This window comes from Drosophila bipectinata, chromosome 2R (assembly GCF_030179905.1).
Source record: "Drosophila bipectinata strain 14024-0381.07 chromosome 2R, DbipHiC1v2, whole genome shotgun sequence".
NCBI lineage: Eukaryota > Metazoa > Arthropoda > Insecta > Diptera > Drosophilidae > Drosophila > Drosophila bipectinata.
In genome coordinates, this window is record NC_091737.1 from 2,503,215 (window position 1) to 2,521,867 (window position 18,653).

The 18,653-nt window shown below is 39.1% G+C and overlaps 1 protein-coding gene across 2 annotated transcripts in view; it reads right to left on the minus strand.

The window, feature by feature from the left end:
- Positions 1–18,653, minus strand: part of Gprk1 (G protein-coupled receptor kinase 1) — a 140,120-nt gene that overhangs the window by 38,889 nt on the left and 82,578 nt on the right. For both annotated transcript variants that reach the window (XM_043211064.2, XM_070278401.1), the window contains 2 exons: positions 7,062–7,162; positions 6,793–7,011 (listed from right to left, as the gene is read on the minus strand). In XM_043211064.2, coding sequence (XP_043066999.1) covers positions 6,793–7,011; positions 7,062–7,162 — 320 coding nt within the window. The remainder of the gene's footprint in view (positions 1–6,792; positions 7,012–7,061; positions 7,163–18,653) is intronic.

An 18,653-nucleotide genomic window follows, 5' to 3' on the forward strand; every position in this document is an offset into this window, starting at 1 on the left:
CCCACACTCATTGCTCTTGTTGCTCCTTTGTTATTAGAATTTCTCTTCCATATGGGAAATGCAGACATATACGTGAGGTACTCCCAGCATAGGCAAACGGCAATTACAATAACTATTGATATAATAATTTTTATTATATTTATTTTTTTTTAAATAAGTTAAGTTAAGTTTTTAGTTTTGTCTGCCGTATGCTGAGCTTGGGCATCCCTGCTATAAAGTATATATATTCTTGATCAGGATATACTACTTGATATATTATATCATATAGCTGCCATATAACTGATTTATATTGCAGGACCCACCAAGGAGACGTTCTCCTCATATCAGAAACGCATTTTACCAACAGATCATACTTCACTGTTAGAGGATACGACCTTATTGCCGCTAACCACCCGAACGGTAGAGGTCGCGAGGGCGCGGCCATCCTAATTCGCAGCTGAATCAAATATGAGGCACTTCCAGCCATATTCGAAGACTGGGTGCCATGTGCCCAAATTAAAATCTCCACTAACAACGGGGACATAACAATCGCTGCAGCATATTGCCCCCCCAGGCACAACATCCACGAACAGGAATTCGGCTTGCTATTGGATTGCCTTGGCCCCAAGTTCATAATCGGAGGGAACTTTAATGCTAAACACCCCTGGTGGGGCTCCAGGATTAGAAAACCAAAGGGCTCGGCCCTATACAGGCAGATTCAGACCCGAAACTTGAGGTGTCCTAGACTTCGCCATCTCCGGAGGACTTGATTCTGCCGGAATTCAGACGAGAGAAGTAGAAGACCTCTTCTCGGACCACAACACCTTCGCCGTGTCACTTTTACCCCAGCCTTGCTCAGGTTAGCCCGCAAAAAGCTGATCTACAAGACAACAGCCGTTGACAAGCACTAATCATACTTGAATAACGTAACCGACCCCATACCGACACTTGACTCCTATTTTGACATAGACACCGCTGTAGAAGAGTTAACCGTCCATATCCAGGCGGCAGCTTCTGAAGCAAGGCCCTCCAACCGCCCAAGAGCCACTGACAGGGACTTCCTCTTTTGGGGCCCAGAAGTCAAAGAACTCAAACTTGAAAAGCGACGACTCCGGAGAAGGTGGTTGCTCTCGAGGAATCCCCTGGACGAAACCGCCTTCAATAGAGCATCCAAGTGTCTGTTAGACACGCTGGGAAGACTAAAAAAGCAGGCCTTTGACGGTTTCGTCAAACTCGAACCAGGCGACCCTCAACATAACTTATGGCGAGTCACCAAATTTATCAGACGGCCACTGAAACGGATCCTACCTGTAAAAAGAACCGACGGCAGCTGGTGCAGATCGGAGGGCCAACGCTTTCGCCAAACACCTCGAAGGTGTCTTCACGCCTTTTGATCGCTGCTCACCGGAGGATGCTGCTGAAACTGCCCGACTTCTAGCCGAGCCTTCCAGGGACGCCGATCCAATACAACCAGTGACTGAGGAGGAAACAGCTGAGCTCATAACCATCATGTGCAACAACAAGGCCCCGGGCGATGATGGTATCAGTGCAATTGCATTAAAAATGTTATCACCTCCAATCATTCAGATAATTACGAGGATCTCTAATAGATGTTGGGAGATAGGGTACTTTCCGTCTACATGGAAACGTTCCCAGGTATGTTTACTATGATACCTAAGCCCGGGAAACCCGAAGCGAACCTTTCGTCCTACCTACCAATAAGCTAGTTACCAATGCTGTCCAAAATACTAGAACGAGTGTTTTTGAGCAGGGCACTGCCAGTATTCAACGAGGCTGGACTGATCCCTGACTACCAGTTCAGGCGGCGACACGGTACCCCAGAGCAGTGCCATCGGGTCGTGCAGTACATCCTGGACGCATTTGAAACCAAGAAACACTGCATGGCCGTCATGCTGGACGTGAATCAGCATCGAGTCTGGCATCTCGGTCTACTACACAAAGTAAAGACTGGTCTACCCAGACGATACTCCCAGTTCCTAAAGTCGTTCTTGGAAGACCGTAAATTTGCGGTAAGATACGGCGAGGCCATCTCCGCTCTATGAGAAGCTCACGCTGGTGTCCCCAGCGGCAGCGTTCTTGGCCAGTTGATGTACAACGCTTACACAGCCGACCTCCCTGTTCTCCAGAGGCCTGACCTGCAGCAATCTATGCAGACGACACCGCCTTCCTTACCACCGCCAATAGCGCCATGGGGGCAGCCAAAACCATGCAATTGCAGCTTGACTTGCTCAGACGGCTTGAATTGCCGTCAATAATGAGAAGTCCACTGCCACCACATTTTCTCTCCGCCCAGGCAACTGCCCTCCAGTTAACCTCAACGGCTCCCCTATCCCGCAGGAAGACAATCCCAAGTACCTGGGGATCACCCTAGACAGGAGGCTCCCCTAGATCTGATTGAGACGAGGAATCAGGCTGTTAAAAGACTTCGATTCTCCTACTGGCTCATGGGTAGATATCAAAGCTGAGAACGTCCACTCCTTTACAAGGCCATAATACGTCCAATTTGGACGTACGGCATACAGCTCTGGGGCACTGCGAGCAAGACGAAAGTCTGAACTATACAAACGTTCGAAAATAGAGCCCTTCGAATCGCCACTGGGGCCCACGTCTATCATGACAATCGCACCATCCACGAGGTTCCTTGGGCCAAGGACGAGATCCAGAGGCTTCATAATCATCCGAATCTGTTGGCCATCTCCCTGCTGGACAACAGCGAGCAGCCCAGAAGACTAAAAAGGACGTACCCGCTGGACCTCCCCTGGATATTTTAACCATAACCATAATCTTTAAAAATCATAAGCTAAGCTAACTTACTACTCTAATTTAGTTCTCACATATTAATATGTAAAATTATCTATAAGTGAAGTTCATGTAATAAAATTTAATGGCTGTCCCTAAAGGACAGTTTTAAATAAACGTTATCCTGCTATTACAAAAAAAATATAACTGATGTATCGGAAATGCTGTATCTTTGTTGTTTTTTGAGTTAGAGAGTTCGGATTTTGCATGAGTGCTTTTTTTTTTAGCAAAATAACACCACATACCGGCCGACTAGATCCTATAGCTGCTTTATAACTGAAAGATCGGAAATGTGTTTTTGTGTTTTGAAGAAACTTTTGTATTTTTGAAGATAAAAAGTTGCAACTTAGCACAGATTCTATTTTTCTTCAGCTGATCCCACCTACCAAATTTCATAACGATCGGCTATATCTTGTAGATGCCATATAACTGAACGATCGGAAACGGTATTTGGTAAAAATACCAACTTTGGTATTTTTGAAGATAGAAACTTTGGACTTTTTTTAGATTTTTAATGTAATAAATTGGTTATATTATATTATATTCTACTAAGGATAGACCAACTATATTCGATGTTTCCGGTTTTACCTGCAAGGATATATCAACTTCGGCTCCGCCCGAAGTTATCTATTCTTTCTTGTTTATCATTGAAAATACTTTATTCCCGATCAGCCGATCTAATTTATCCCAATTTAGTAGATCGGATCAGTTAGCCCCAACCAAAGATTATAAAGTACATAGATGGGACATCTCATACAAAGAAAAATTTACTATGGCGGGTTCCAGCGCTGGATACAAAATGTTATTGTAAAATCACCTTAACATCGTCTCAGTTCGGAACCCTCTGTAAAAATTTCTATAAGCGCGGGTTCTACGGCATTTTAACGGGCCGCGCTTACTTTAAAACCAATTTTAAGTATCATTAGATCACCTTCGAGGGTAGCCTAGATGGATTGTGCGCGCTCCTTATTCTTGGGATTCAGGGTTCGATTTCATTAGTGGGCGGTTGTTTCAATTTTGAGAAAAACCTAGTTTTATTTTTATATTTACTTTTATTTTTTTTTTACTTTTCATATTTACTTTATTGTTATTTTTAATTGCATTCTATTACAATTGTTGTAAAAAAAAGTGACGAACGTGTCGGATGACAAAATGCCGGACGGACTTGAAATTTTAGTAGCCGGACCAAATGAAAAATTAAACAATTTTTAAATTGTAAAATTAAAGAAAAGTATTACAATTAAAGAAAAATAAAAAAAAAATAATTATAAAAGAATATAATATATAGAATACGTTCCCCCCTCACCAACAAGCTCGACGAAAAAAGTTTACTGTTTTGGGCCCTGATGTCCCATCTATGTACTTTACAATCTTTGCCCTAACAGACCCCTTAGGTTTATATTTAGGTTCATAGTCATATTTAAAACGGCTGCAATCAGCCGACTACACCCTACAGCTGCCATTTACCTGAACGGACGGATATGAGGAAGCTTTAGTTTTTTTTTGGGTGTAGATAGAAGCTTTTTAGAACACTTTTTTCAAACTCTGTGTAATAGGCAGAGATCGTAAAAAACGGTCCTTTGAATTAGTTCTTTTAGTTCTTTCTGGCTAACACAGAGAACGAAAAGATGAAAAAACAAGAAAGGAAAGCTAACTTCGGGCGCAGCCGAAGTTTATATACCCTTGCAGTTAAAACCGGATATATATCGCAAACATCGGATATAGTTGGCCGATCCTTATGGGAATAGGAATATATAATCCAATTTATTACAAAACAAAATCTAAAAAAAGTCCCAAACTTCTATCTTCAAAAATACGAAAGTTGATATTTCTACCAAGTACCATTTCCGATCGTTCAGTTATATGGCAGCTATAGGATATAGTCGGCCGATCCTTATGAAATTTGACATGACGTAATGTTTTGCCAAAAATAGCTCTCATGTCAAATTTGAACTCTCTAACTCTAAAAACACCGAAGTTATATCATTTCCGATCAATCAGTTATATGGCAGCTATAGGATATAGCCGTTCCGACTTATATACTGCGTGCAAAGGAAAGAAGGGTGTGTGCAAAGTTTCAAGACGATAGCTTTAAAACTGAGAGACTAGTTCGCGTAGAAACAGACAGACAGACGGACAGACAGACGGACAGACGGACATGCTCATATCAACTCAGGAGGTGATCCTGATCAAGAATATATATACTTTATAGGGTCGGAGATGTCTCCTTCACTGCGTTGCACACTTTTGACCAAAATTATAATACCCTCTGCAAGGGTATAAAAAAAAAAATTATTCGGTGTCTGACAACAACCCATTTTTTTAACATTTTCTGGGTTTTGGGTTTGGGATTCAGCACACAGTGATGAAGTCTCTGACTCAATTGAGTAAATCCTGTCATCAGTCAGCTACAGAAACCCAGTAAATGACAAAATCAAATAAATAGGTCTTAAAATGGGTTTTTGTGTTTCTTAAGCTTTAGCAAATCTTTAGCACTGGCAGTTTGACCCTATTTGGTCTGCATCCAAGGTATTTCCCAAAAAATACAATTTTCGTGAAGTTGCATGAAACTCTGCAGATTATGCCGTATTGATTAGCAACAAAACGATCACACCCTAGAATAGATTTAACAAGAAAGAAGAGCTAACTTCGGGCGGAGCCGAAGTTGATATACCCTTGCAGTTAAAACCGGATATGTATCGCAAAAATCAGATTTAGTGGCCCAATCATTATGAGAATATAATAATATAACCAATTTAATACAATACAAAATCTTTAAAAAAAACCTTAAGTTCTATCTTTAAAAATATAATTGTTGGTATTTTCACCGAATACCATTTCCGATCGTTCAGTTATATGGCAGCTATAAGATATAGTTGGCCGATCCTTATGAAATTTAATGGGTCGTATTATTTTGTCAAAATTAGCATTCGTAAAAATTTAACTCTTTAACTTTAACTTTAACTTTAAATTTAACTTTAAAATTAAAAATTAAATTCGAACTCTTTAACTCTAAAAACACCAAAGTTATACCATAGGCAGCTATAGGATATAGTCGGCCGATCCCGTCCGTTCCGACTTATATACTGCGTGCAAAGGAAAGAAGGGTGTGTGCAAAGTTTCAAGTCGATAGCTTTAAAACTGAGAGACTAGTTCGCGTAAAAACAGAGAGACAGACAGACGGACATGCTCATATCAGCTCAGGAGGTGATCCTGATCAAGAACATGTGTACTTTATAGGGTCGGATATGCCTCCTTCACTGCGTTGCACACTTTTGACAAAATTATAGTACCCTCCACAAGGGTATAAAAACTATTTGTATTATTTCAGTGCTCGGGCAATCACATCGAATTTATACAGGGTGCTACAAAAACTTTGAGAACTTTAAATCGCCCACAATCTAGATAAACAGACAATGCCATGAGACGTTTGCTCAAGGGCAGATCGTTAATATTGATAATCTTAGTGGAATATCAACCATCCATACATTTAACAAAAAGTCCACCACACAGTCATGCACCCTATCTCTCCTTCTATGCAGAATATATATACATATATATGGAGCCAACAAATTGTATGTATAGTGAATAAATCATAACCAGGGACCGTAAATAATATTTGATTATTTAATGATAATGATTAATAATAATGAATAATGATTAGAATAATGATGAATATGAGAATAATGATTATTTTGTGATTTTTTAAATAAAACTCATAACGAATACGGTCCCTGGTTATAACATCATAAGAAAACATTTTTAATTAGAGATTATTTATGACCAGTCGGCATAACAGGGGTAAATAGTGCCCTTCTTTTCAGCGGAAAAACTACCCCTTCAGCAGGAAGGGTATATCAGAATATCAGAACTACAATATCATAACTGCAGCAAGGGCTGAATGAATTTTGCAAATTCCAGGAAAAATAGGTTTCTTTCATACTATACAGACTGAGGTTCTTAGAATCTCTTTAATAAATAAGTGAAGCTTACCTTTCTGATATAGTCAAAGAAAACATCTTGTAAAGCTCTTGGTCGGTGTCGTTTAACTTTATACCTTTAGTGTCCTCTTCGTCAAATGAACCGATATCAAAGGCATCTGCGGCATTTACTTCTCCTCTTGGAGGAACTAATGGTGGAGTATATTTTTGTTTGTATACTTGATGCCAGTCTATACCACAAAAAAAATTGTGCATTTTGACTTCGTCAGCACTAGAAAAAATTTAATAATTTAGTTTCAAACTTTAACTATAAAGACTTACCCATTCCCCATGCATCCAAGTCGTTTGGGTACGTCCCTTTGAAGTAACATTTCCAATAAATTTCTGAGTTCCATAGAAAATGTTTCTGGAAGTTCCACATTCTGTAAAAAAATACTTTTTTGAATATTTGGTATAATTAGGCTCGAACTTTTATTGCTCGAAGATGACTTCGCAGAAGACGTATAAAGGTAGTGTGCCACATATAATGACAGATAAGCTTATTGATAAGCCAAACTATTTCTATAGCTGAAATATATATAAAAAACAAATTTCATTCAAATTTGCAGATTTTTAGAGGAAATACACCCATATATCTATATATGTAAAATTGTTGTGTCACAGTTTTTGTTAGCATACTCCTCCGAAACGGCTATACCGATTCTCATGAAATTTTGTGAGCGTATTGAGTAGGTCTGAGAATCCGCCAACATCTATTTTTCATCCTCCTAAATCCTGTGCCTCCTAAAGTGAGTTACTACCTCATCACACTGACAAACTCACGCTATCATAGCATTTTAACTAAATTTAAACCTGGGCAAAAATACTTCATCATTATGTCTATAATTCCAGTATGAGCCTGATATTGAGTATTATGCTCACTCAAAAGTGGTAATTGGTGCTATGGACAAGGAAAGTCAGCATTTTCATGCTCTGAAATTCAAAAATGAACCAGCTGGGATGTGTTGCGCTTCGGGAAAAGTGCACCTACCAGAAATTGAAACACCACCTAAACCATTGAACGGCTTACTTATCGCCACAGATACTAACGGGTTCCTGAAGTAAATTCGAACATTCAATTAATGCTTTCAAATGACATCGTTCGGAGCAACAGAAATAGTTCGAAATACTAATGCAAATGGTCAAATACATTCAAAATCAGAGGCCAAGTTTATCAGAAAATTGGCTCACTGCTGCCAATGCCAAACGAACCACATATATTCTTACAAATCTCCTTTATGGGCGGCGAGGATTCCGGAAGCGCACTTGCCAAACGCGTGAATGCACGTTGTGATTATAATAACCTTGATTCATTTAATTCCAGACGTATCGTCAACGAGCAAGATGCTCTATTGAACGAGCACAATGAATTGTTGAAAATATTCAAATTACATATGCACCAATTACAAAGCGATAATCACGCACTAAGAGACTTTCTTTTACGATCAAATAATAACTTAAGAATAATGTTTGCCTTTTGTTATTTTTATATTCCCTCATGGTTCACAGCGCTCCAGATGACTTTATAATATAGAGTGTTTTGATGCCAAACTGTTCCAATGGCTAATAATCGTTTCAAATCAAAAATCAGCAAAATTGAATACATTTTAGAGGAGTTATACAATTTTTATTTTTTTTTTCTTTAGCCGTTGATTTGTTGATGTTGTTTTGCTGAGAATCCATACCGTTAAAGTTTAAGCTTTAAAGGTTACTTAAATTGTAGGTGGAAGAAAGAGGTGGGCACGGGTCGTAATTTTTTTCGTAGTCCGCGGGCTTACACATGCCAGGAGCGGGCCAGGGCTTTAAGATTCGTGATGGCTTCATGCGGGCCCGGGCCTTAGCAAAAAGACCCGGCCTGTAAAAACCCGATATGGGCTCGTAAAAGCCCGAAATGATTCCTAAATAATAAATGAGATAATAAATAAATCATAAATAATAACAATGACCCTAAGCGCATTAGAAGTCAGGTTTCCTCCGGCATTCGCTCATTTGGTTGGGCTTCTCTTGAACCCCACTTACAGAGGGATAAATTTTCTCTTAGAGGAAAAAAAGAAAATGTGTTTTTAGACTTAAATTATGTAAAAAAACGACAATTTGAAAAAAAAAGCTGTGGATATACAGCCTGACAAATATTTGGCCTATCCAGTAGCTCATGCCTCCAGTAGCACACATGTTTTTGAATTTTAGAAAAATGCAAGGGATTTAAAACACCTTCCCAAATTAGCTCGAACCATTCTGTCTATTCCAGCCAGTTTGTCTACGAGCGAAAGGCTTTTTTCAACATCGCGCCATGTTTTGAATAAAACACGCACTTAGATAAAAAGCACAAGTTTAGAAAAAAAAATTTTTTTTGATAAAAATATGACTTAATCGTATGACCTAAACCGCGCCCACCTCTAGTGGAATAGATGAGTACCGGGTACTACATATATAATTGGGAAACTCGACTATAGCCGTATTTTCTTGTTTATTTGCTGTGGTATACATATATTTCAAAATTATGTGTCCTGAAAGAAAGATTTTCGTCGCAATTACACGGCCTACATAGTTCAATATATGGACCAATTTGAACAATTTCTACTCTTAGTTGTACCGAGGAAACTGTGAGTCATGGAAACTATGATTGTTGTGGACTTTAATTCAGAGGAGCGTAAAGGTTATGGAGCAGGTTAACTTATGTGTGGAGATTTTTTGCTGTCGTCCTGTGTTTGATTAGATTTATCGAAGCTTTTTAGAAGATCTACGTTCAGCTGATCATCAGATGTGAACTGACAAACACACAATTTTATTTCGCAATGACCTTTAAAAAAACTCTGATACTGTGAAAGAGCATTGCGAGATTGGCAAAAAGCTGCGGAATTTTACTAGTAGGCTTATAGAAAAGGTAAAAGACTGTGGAAAAAATAAGGCTTTATTCGAAAACAAAAACCAGGAATGGCTAGATACGCCGTTAGTACTGATCGCAAAATCATCTTTCAATATGGTTGGGAGTCAAAAAAAATATATTTATAATATATATATAAGCCAAAAATTGTTAGATCTTATTGAAGATTTCCCAGATTCATTGTTGATAGCTGCAAGCTTGAGCTTGTATAAAGCTAGAAACGCAGTACTTCACAGGTTATGTCAATGTTAACAACGACGAAAAAATGAGAGTTAAGATAAGCCAAAAGAACGCATTTAAAGCTCAAAGCCAACAGCCTCCACTGGCTTATCAATAGCCGCTCGCCCCTTAGCTTGGACTACAAGGTACTCCTATATAACACCGTCTTGAAACCAATCTGGATGTACGGCTCCCAGTTGTGGGGGAATGTCAGTAACAGCAGTGTGGATATAATGCAACGAACTCAATCAAAAATTCTCAGAACCATCACCGGGGCCCCGTGGTACGTTCGGAATAAAAACATTCACAGGGACCTTCACATACCACTCGTCAGAGAAGAGATAGCACAAATCAAAACAAAGTACTACAACAGGCTATCAGTACATCCAAATCATCTCGCGAGAGCCCTCACGCGAGTTTCCAGCAGTTCTCGTCTTCGCCGCAACGACCTACCAATCCAGCGCTAATTATTAGGACCACGTAGTCTCTATTCAGTTCAAAACAAACTGTTAGATATTGTATTATTTTAAGATTTGCAACCTTATTGTTAGACTCATAAAGAGTGATCCAATAAAAACAAACTAAACTTAAAAAAAAAAAAAAAAAAAAAAAAAGATAATGAAAATTATTATTACTCCACAGTGTCTAATGTCAAAATTTTTTCTGTAAAAGCGCTAGCCCTTGCTAATGTTGGACATAGGGGCCGTCCATATATTGCGTGACGCGCCTGGGGGGGGGGGGGGGGGGGGGGGTTCGTGTTAACGTCACGGTTTGTGGTCACGGAGGTCTAACCTCGCGTCATGGTTTGTCACGCAGGGGGGGGAGGGGGTCAAAAAAGTCTGAAACTCGCGTCACGCAATATATGGGCGGCCCCATACTAAGTTCACATGGAATTTGTCAAAATTGCCACAATAAACAGCGTACCGCGAAAAAAATGGTTCATTCATTCATTCACTGAAATAGCACTACAAAGACTTCGATAGAAACATGATAGGAGGTGGGACGTATTCGATCCACCTGGTTTATACCAGTCTTGGATCGGGTAGGCTGAATATGAGCTTTACTGATGCACACTACGGCACGATTTGTCTTACTTTCTTACTTCATACAGCTGACTTAAGGAGCTTAAAGCTATGAACAGCCTAAAACAGAGTTTTGTGGTCAAAGCTTAGCTTTCAGGGATAGCGCCTGTTTCTGGAAAGCATCCCGGGAAGTGTGTATTGGAATTTAGTTATCAGGTCGGGGCAGATTCCAGCCGTTCCAGCCAACCCAATTCCTAAGGAATGCCGTACGCCAAGAGTTACCTCGTTTGTTACTAGGAATAAGGATACGCTCGCCATGAGTTAAGTAGATAATCTCGGTGTTCAAGCATTGAAAACGATTTTAGATAAGAATTCTAAAGAAAGAATTTTAAGGGATCCCCCCATGGAAATACGAGCTACAAAGCATGGTTTATAACCGATCCCCTGCAGCCTAAAAAAAAATACTAAAGTGGTGCGCTCATCGCACTAAAGAAAGGTTCACAGAGTATTTCAGCGTGCAGTGCGTTGATAAAAAAATTTTAATAGATTTAAGATTTTCATGTATTTTACTTTAAGGAGAATTGTATGAAAAAAGAACGGTTTCAAAACAGAACTTATTGGAGTAAAATCAGCTTCTTATTGGGCCTTAAAGATTACACAGCCACACAAAAAAAATATTTTTTCGGGTCTGGAGGTCAGACCATGTTTACTATTTGTTTTTGGGGTCGCTGAATCCGAATCCGAGGTCCAAAAAACCCCAGCACGTCAGGGTTCTGACATAACCTCAAGAAACCTCATACAAAATTATATTGGAGTCCGTGGGTCAGACCATGTTTATTATATGTTTTTAGAGTCGCTGAATCCGAATCCGAGGTCTAAAAAACTCCAGAATGTCAGGGTTACGACATAACCTCAAAAACTTGATACAATTTTTATTTTCCGAGCAACCCCAAAAACATATGGTAAACATGATCCAGACCCGAAAAAATATTTGGAAAACAAAGATCAAGGTATAAAAAAATCAATAATAAAACTATTTCGTGTTATCATTATATAACACGTATAACACGTCAAACGTTTTGTAAGTGTCTAACAAAAACAGTTGTGTTTTGTGGAGTGTTACTTTTTCAGCGCATATCGGCGCAAGCAACTAACCAGGTGAAGTTACTTATAAATATATAGGAATTTAAATTTCATTCGTCTTCTTTGCCCGTTTTTGCCCCTTTTCGAAAAAACAATACATGTTGCAGGTGTTTATGAGTTAGTAAAACATATTTAGTAAAAGTTGTAGTTCTTTTTATGAAAAACTTAGGTTTATGTAAAAATTAAGCAAAAATGACAGTATGGCCAACTCTTTATGTAGGCGGCGGCCATAGGCGTGGTCAAATTTCCAAAACAAAAAAATTCGAAATTCGACAAAAATATCTCTAAAACAGGAGTCTCTGCCAAAAAAACGGCGTTTCGGCCCATAGTGCAGTGGGGCAAAACTTCAAAATTATAATACCCTCTAATAAAAAATGAATAAAAATTTAATTTTTTTAATCGTATTTAATATTAAAATTGCCCAGTAAAAGGTATCGTAAAAGACTCGGGGTAGCCAATCTTTTCTGAAAATTATTCTTGGTGGTTACTGTTGCATCCTATTTCTTTTTATACCCTTGCAGAGGGTATTTTAATTTTGTCCAAAAGTGTGCAACGCAGGGAAGGAGACATCTCCGACCCTATAAAGTATATATATATTCTTGATCAGGATCACCTCCTGAGTTGATATGGTCCGTCTGTCCTTCGGTCCGTCTGTCTGTCTGTCTGTTTCTACGCAAATTAGTCTCTCATTTTAAAGCTATCGACTTGAAACTTTGCACACACCCTTCTTTTCTTTGCACGCAGGATATAAGCCGGAACGACCAGGATCGGTCGACTATATCCTATAGCTGCCATAGAACTGATTGATCGGAAATGGTATAACTTTGGTGTATTTAGAGTTAGAGAGTTCAAATTTGACATGAAAGTTATATGGCAGCTATAAAATATAGTCGGCCGATCGATATGAAATTCGGTAGGTCGGATCAAATGACCAAAAAAAGATTCTCTCTATGAAAAGATTCTCTCTACAAATAAAAACTTTCTATCTTCGAGAACACGAAAGTTGCGCCTAAGTTTTTTCCCATTTCCGACTGTTTAGTTATATGGCAGCTATAGAATATAGTCGGCTGCATATGGGCTTTGGTTTCCATGCGAAACAAAAACAATTTTGCTTGTTTCTTCATTACATATCTTTTCGTCGTTACGCTTTGCTGACCGCAATGTATTTTGTTTTTTCCTCGAACACGTGCACTGAAACTTATTCTTATGTCTGGGTTGGGTTCTGCTTTTGATAGCGTAAAGAAAATTCAAATTGATCGTAAAAGAAAATAATTGATCAAAGTCCTGAGTTTCAATTGGAATTGTGCGATCTTCAAAGTGACTTTTAATTAAAGTCATGTAATTTGAAAGGACTCGATTTCTGGAAATCGGAAGGTGCAAAAAATACAAGATTCTTTGGAATAAAATTCTAATGATGTATTTGATATTTAGAAGCACTTATATTTGTGAATACTCTTTTTCAATCTTAAAATAATTATAGAAATCGTCTAAATTATAATAATCTGGAAGCTCTATTAAAATTATCAATCACTAAAATTAATTTTAATATTGAATGTCTTTTTAAACCAACTGTAGACAATGGTATAAAAACAAAAAAAAAAGTAGCGTTCTCAGTGTTTGGTCATTGATATTTTTCAATGCCGGTAAATAAAAAGTCAAATTGTATTTAATTTTAAACGTTACAAAAATATCTTTAAAATTGGGCTATAATATCTTAAACAGGCTGAGCGGATGCTCGCTAGCTTGAGATGCCGAATTAGTTGAAGCTGAGCGATCGAAAAGAAGTCGGCTTGCGACCAACAATGCGTTCATTATTAATTAATTATTTAAACCTAACAGTTGTTAACTGTCTGACCCGACATTCTCCCCCAAGTTGGGGCTTCTATTCCAACTTCATCCTTATGGGGCAACAGACACAGCTTAGACACTGCGCGTTTGGTAACTCCAGATGAGGATTTAGTCACCGCCACTTGAAAGACTCCATCTCGACCAGGGATTTACTCCTTTATTCTCGGAAACGGCCATTTCATCGGAGGTAGGTTCTCGTCCTTGACTAGCACCTCATCGTTGAGGGCCAAGGGAGGACCGAAGGCAATCGGAGCTGCTTTTTTTTCTCGTTTTTGGCTCCAACAAAGTTGGTTCCGTTGTCAGACAAAATATTTTGAGGCCTTCGGCGGGTGCATATAAACCACTTCAAGGCCTGCAGGAAAGAAGTTGTGGACAGATCCTTTACAAGCTCCAGGTGGATGGCTTTAGTGGAAAAACAAATGAAAAAGCTAACGTAACATTTTAATTGAGTAGCTAACTCTTTGCTCCGGGAGATCAGCCATAATGCGCTCCAGCAACCGAGGCTTAGTCCGGAAGCATCGGATGCATTTATGTAGTGCCTTCGTCACCGTTTTTCTCCCCACAATATTGGGACCGAATGATTGCCAACAACCAGCGAGGACCAGTATGTAAATTTCCCTCATGGAAATCAACAATTATAGCCAGCGTAATTGACTTTCAAAATTCAATGACGAATTTTTTAGACGACCGTCTACACGCAACAGACCAAATTTATTAAATAAGGGAGAGGATGAGGCAAGTGCACAGGATACAGCTATTTCCTTTCCATTTTGAAACGCCTTTATGTCCAAAAATTCACACGCTGCACAAGTCGCAATAAAAGCTGTGTTCCAGAATTGATATCGCTAGCCGTGACACCTTTGTGCCGAATTCGTTGAGAAAACTTGTATACGTAAGCGAATACCCTCTGGAGTGGTGGAAACGAATTAGAGTAATTAGAAACCGTGGTTATATCCACGTACTTATCACTTCTCTCCCTTCCTCTTCAGCGAACGGTCGTGTTTTTTTGTGCGCTGGTGGCCGGTGTTTACATACATACTTGAGAAACGAATCGGTCGACTATATCCTATAGCTGCCATATAACTGATTGATCGGAAATGGTATAACTTTGGTGTTTTTAGAGTTAGAGAGTTACGACGAAACAATACGTCAATTTTCATAAGGATCGGCCGACTATATCTTATAGCTGCCATATAACTGAACGATCGGAAATGATCCAACTTTCGTGTTTTTGAAGATAGAAGTTTGGGACATTTTTAGGTTTTGTATTATAATAAATTGGGTTATATTATCATATTCTTATAAGGATCGGCCAACTATATCCGATGTTTGCGATATATATCCGGTTTTAACTGCAAGGGTATATAAACTTCGGCTCCGCCCGATGTTAGCTTTCCTTTCTTGTTTTTTTATATTCTTCTTTATTTTTTATTTATTGAAGTCTCGTAACAAGACATTCTACTCATCCCAGCCTACCATCCCTTGCTAACTAAGTGAAAACATCGTACACGCCAACTGTGCCGGGTTCACTGCCTGAGTTTCGGATGCCATTTCTCGTACGTCTGATTTACAATATTGTTGTGATAATTGTCGTGCTGTCCAAGACGAAATTAAGTCGTTCATGCGACAGACTAAGAATGAATTTAAAAAGTTGATCACTGGTTTTCGTAAAATCAATGACCAGCTCTGTGCGCTTGACACCCAGTTTGGCTTCCTTCAGCTGCTAAATAAGTCCCCTAAGCGTAAAAAATCCGCTGGTTATGATCCGCCTCAACCGACATTAACGCAACCGCTAGGATCCGGCCCCCCTAGGACTAACACTGAGAACAACTCGCCGTCCGAATTTATCATTACAAATGAGCAATGGTCCGACATGTCCTGCGTGGCAACCCTTCAAGTCCCACTAATCCAAAAAACTAATATCGTCACCAACCTATCAGAATACTAGGAGGCTACGTAGCAAACTCCCTAAACTATATTCTGATATGCATCAGAATCCCATATCCCATACTTTGCATCCCATATTATAGCCTTTTCAGAAACTTGGTTAAAGCAGAAAATCTTTAGCTCCGCAGTTTTTCCAAGTAAGTACACCACTTTTAGACGTGATCGACTTCTGCGAAATGGGGGTGGTGGTAAGAGGAGCCCCAAATAATAGGTCTTACTCCAATGAGTTCCTTTTGGAAACTGTTTTTAATTTGTACAATTCTCTTATAAGAATGATACATGACAATCTTGAATATATTTAAATCTACTTATCAACGCACTGCATGCCGACTTGCTTTACGACCATTTCTTACTTATGCACAACTTATGTATTTTATTTAGGCTGCAGGGGATCGGTTTAAACCCATGCTGCTTATCTCGTATTTCCATGGGTCCGATCCCTTGAAACTCAATCTTTGGAATTTGTATTTAAAATCGTGTTCAATGCTTGAACAGGTGGAGTCGGTAGACTCCCAACTTGCTTCTGAAGAGCTGAAATCACAAGAGTTTAGTGACAGCCGAGGTCAAATTTTACCGTGTATACCGTTACAGGAATTATATTCGCCGCTGCCCGATACAATTTTCTCAGGATCCAAAGCAGTTTTATAACTTTGTAAAAACTAAGCGTAAACATGTATCTTTTCCACCTCTGCTAACGTGTGAAAACTTATCTGAGCCCTCTAATTTAAAACAACAATTTTTAAAACAACTTCTTCTCCGCCAGATCATGAAAGATCAGCCTTACACATACATACATCAATCAATCAGTAAACCTTATTCGGTCCATCTTTCTCCAATAGCTCATTATCTGATCTTCTAAGCGTCAAACCCATTTTATCGCCAGGCCCCGATGGTGTACCAGGCTGTGGGCTAAAATACTGTGCCAGGGCTCTGTGCAAATCTCTACATCAGTGGTCGGCACCCCAATACATTGATATGATTTTACCGCATTAGTGTTAGTAACGAATAGCAGAAAGTAGGCTGTGAGCATGACGTTTCACTTATGTATACTGTGTGTGTGTGGCAGAGCTCGGGCAGAGAAATTTCCTATGCCCCCGAGATAGGGCCGTGCCGACCTCTGCTCTACATAGACTTTTCAACTTATCTTTGAAAACCTCGATTTTTCCCCCTAAGTGGAAGGAATCTTTCATAGTTCCCTTACATAAAAAAGAGAAAAGGTCCGATGCTGTCAACTGCAGAGGCATCTCTAAATTATCGGCAATTCCAAAGTTATTTAAAAAATTATTTACTTCTCATTTCCAACACCTTTGCTCTTCGATAATTTCTCTATGTCAGCATGGCTTCATTAAGCGCCGCTCCACCACCAATAATTCACTGGAGTTAACATCTTGTGTCGTAGGCTTACAAAAGAAGCCGCATCCTTTGTGGCTTTCAAAAGAAATTTCAAACATATGTTATTTACACGAACTTCAGACAAGCATTCGATTCAGTTAATCACTTCTTACTGTTGAGTAAACTGAATCTTCTGGTATTTTCTACAGACCTCTTAACGTGGATCTTAAGCTACTTAGATGGAAAAACACAAAAAGTCTTATTTAAAAATAAAAATTCCCATTTGTTTCTTGCTACATCTGGCGTCCTTCAAGGAAGTCATCTTCGCCCTTTACTTTATTGTTTACTCTTTTTATTAATGACTTGCCCCTGTTTAACGAACTCCTTTGTTCTTATGTAGGATAAAAAGTCGCCCTTATAAAAAAATACGTTTTTTTTTAATTTTGCTTTTTTATTTTTCAACATAATCTTCTTTTAGACGTATGCACTTGGACCACCGATCCTCCAGTTTCCCAATACCTTCCATAAAATAGGATTTGGCCAGGTCCTCAAAATAAGCGTTTGTTTCACAGATTACCGGTTCATTTGACTGAAATTTCTTACCCCCAAGCCATTTTTTAAAGTTTGGAAATAACTAATAGTCACAGGGTAATAAATCTGGAGAATAGGGTGGATGGGGTAGGATTTCGTAGTGCAATTCACACAATTTCAAGATGGCGACAACGCTCATGTAAGCGGGAGCATCCTGGTAAAACAAAAATTTTTTCTTCGCCATGTGCGGCCTTTTTTTCTTCAGCTCCGAATCAAACCGTCCCAAGAGATTGGAATAGTATTCTCCCGTTATTGTTGTGCCTTTTTCCAGATAACCCACATGAATTACACCTCGGGCATCCCAGAAAACCGTTGCCATCACCTTGTTGGCCGACAAACTGATCTTAGCCTTAAAGAACTGCTACATTTAGTAGAGCCTGAAATACGAAGACAGGACACACAAATGCGTGAGGCATGCATTATTACGCAAATGCTTGTTTTTATATGCATCGCTTTTGGATGCCATAGCGCAGGCTCGTTTTTTAGGCAATAAATAAAATCTTGCTGGAATGTTTTGTTAATTTTGCTCTACCAAAACGTTTTTCAAACTGACGTTCGTGCCAACATTGTCATCCATTGGCGAGCATGTTGTTGCCAACGTTGTCAAAATAGAACGATTTCAATTTTATTCGAACATTTTGACGAACACAAAATTTGACAACGAACACTACCATCCACAGGAAAAATTTCGTCGAGCACAACATGTTCGCCCAACATGCTCGCCTGTGGATGGGCCCTTTAAGGAACGTTCAAAGTATTCTGGGTAAATTGAGTAAATTTTTTACTAAGAATGCTTCTTTTGATTTTGATGCTATCGCGCTTACTGGCTTAATTCCACTGTCTCTGATTATGAAATTTTTTTCGATTGGATCGTCCATCTTTTGCAGG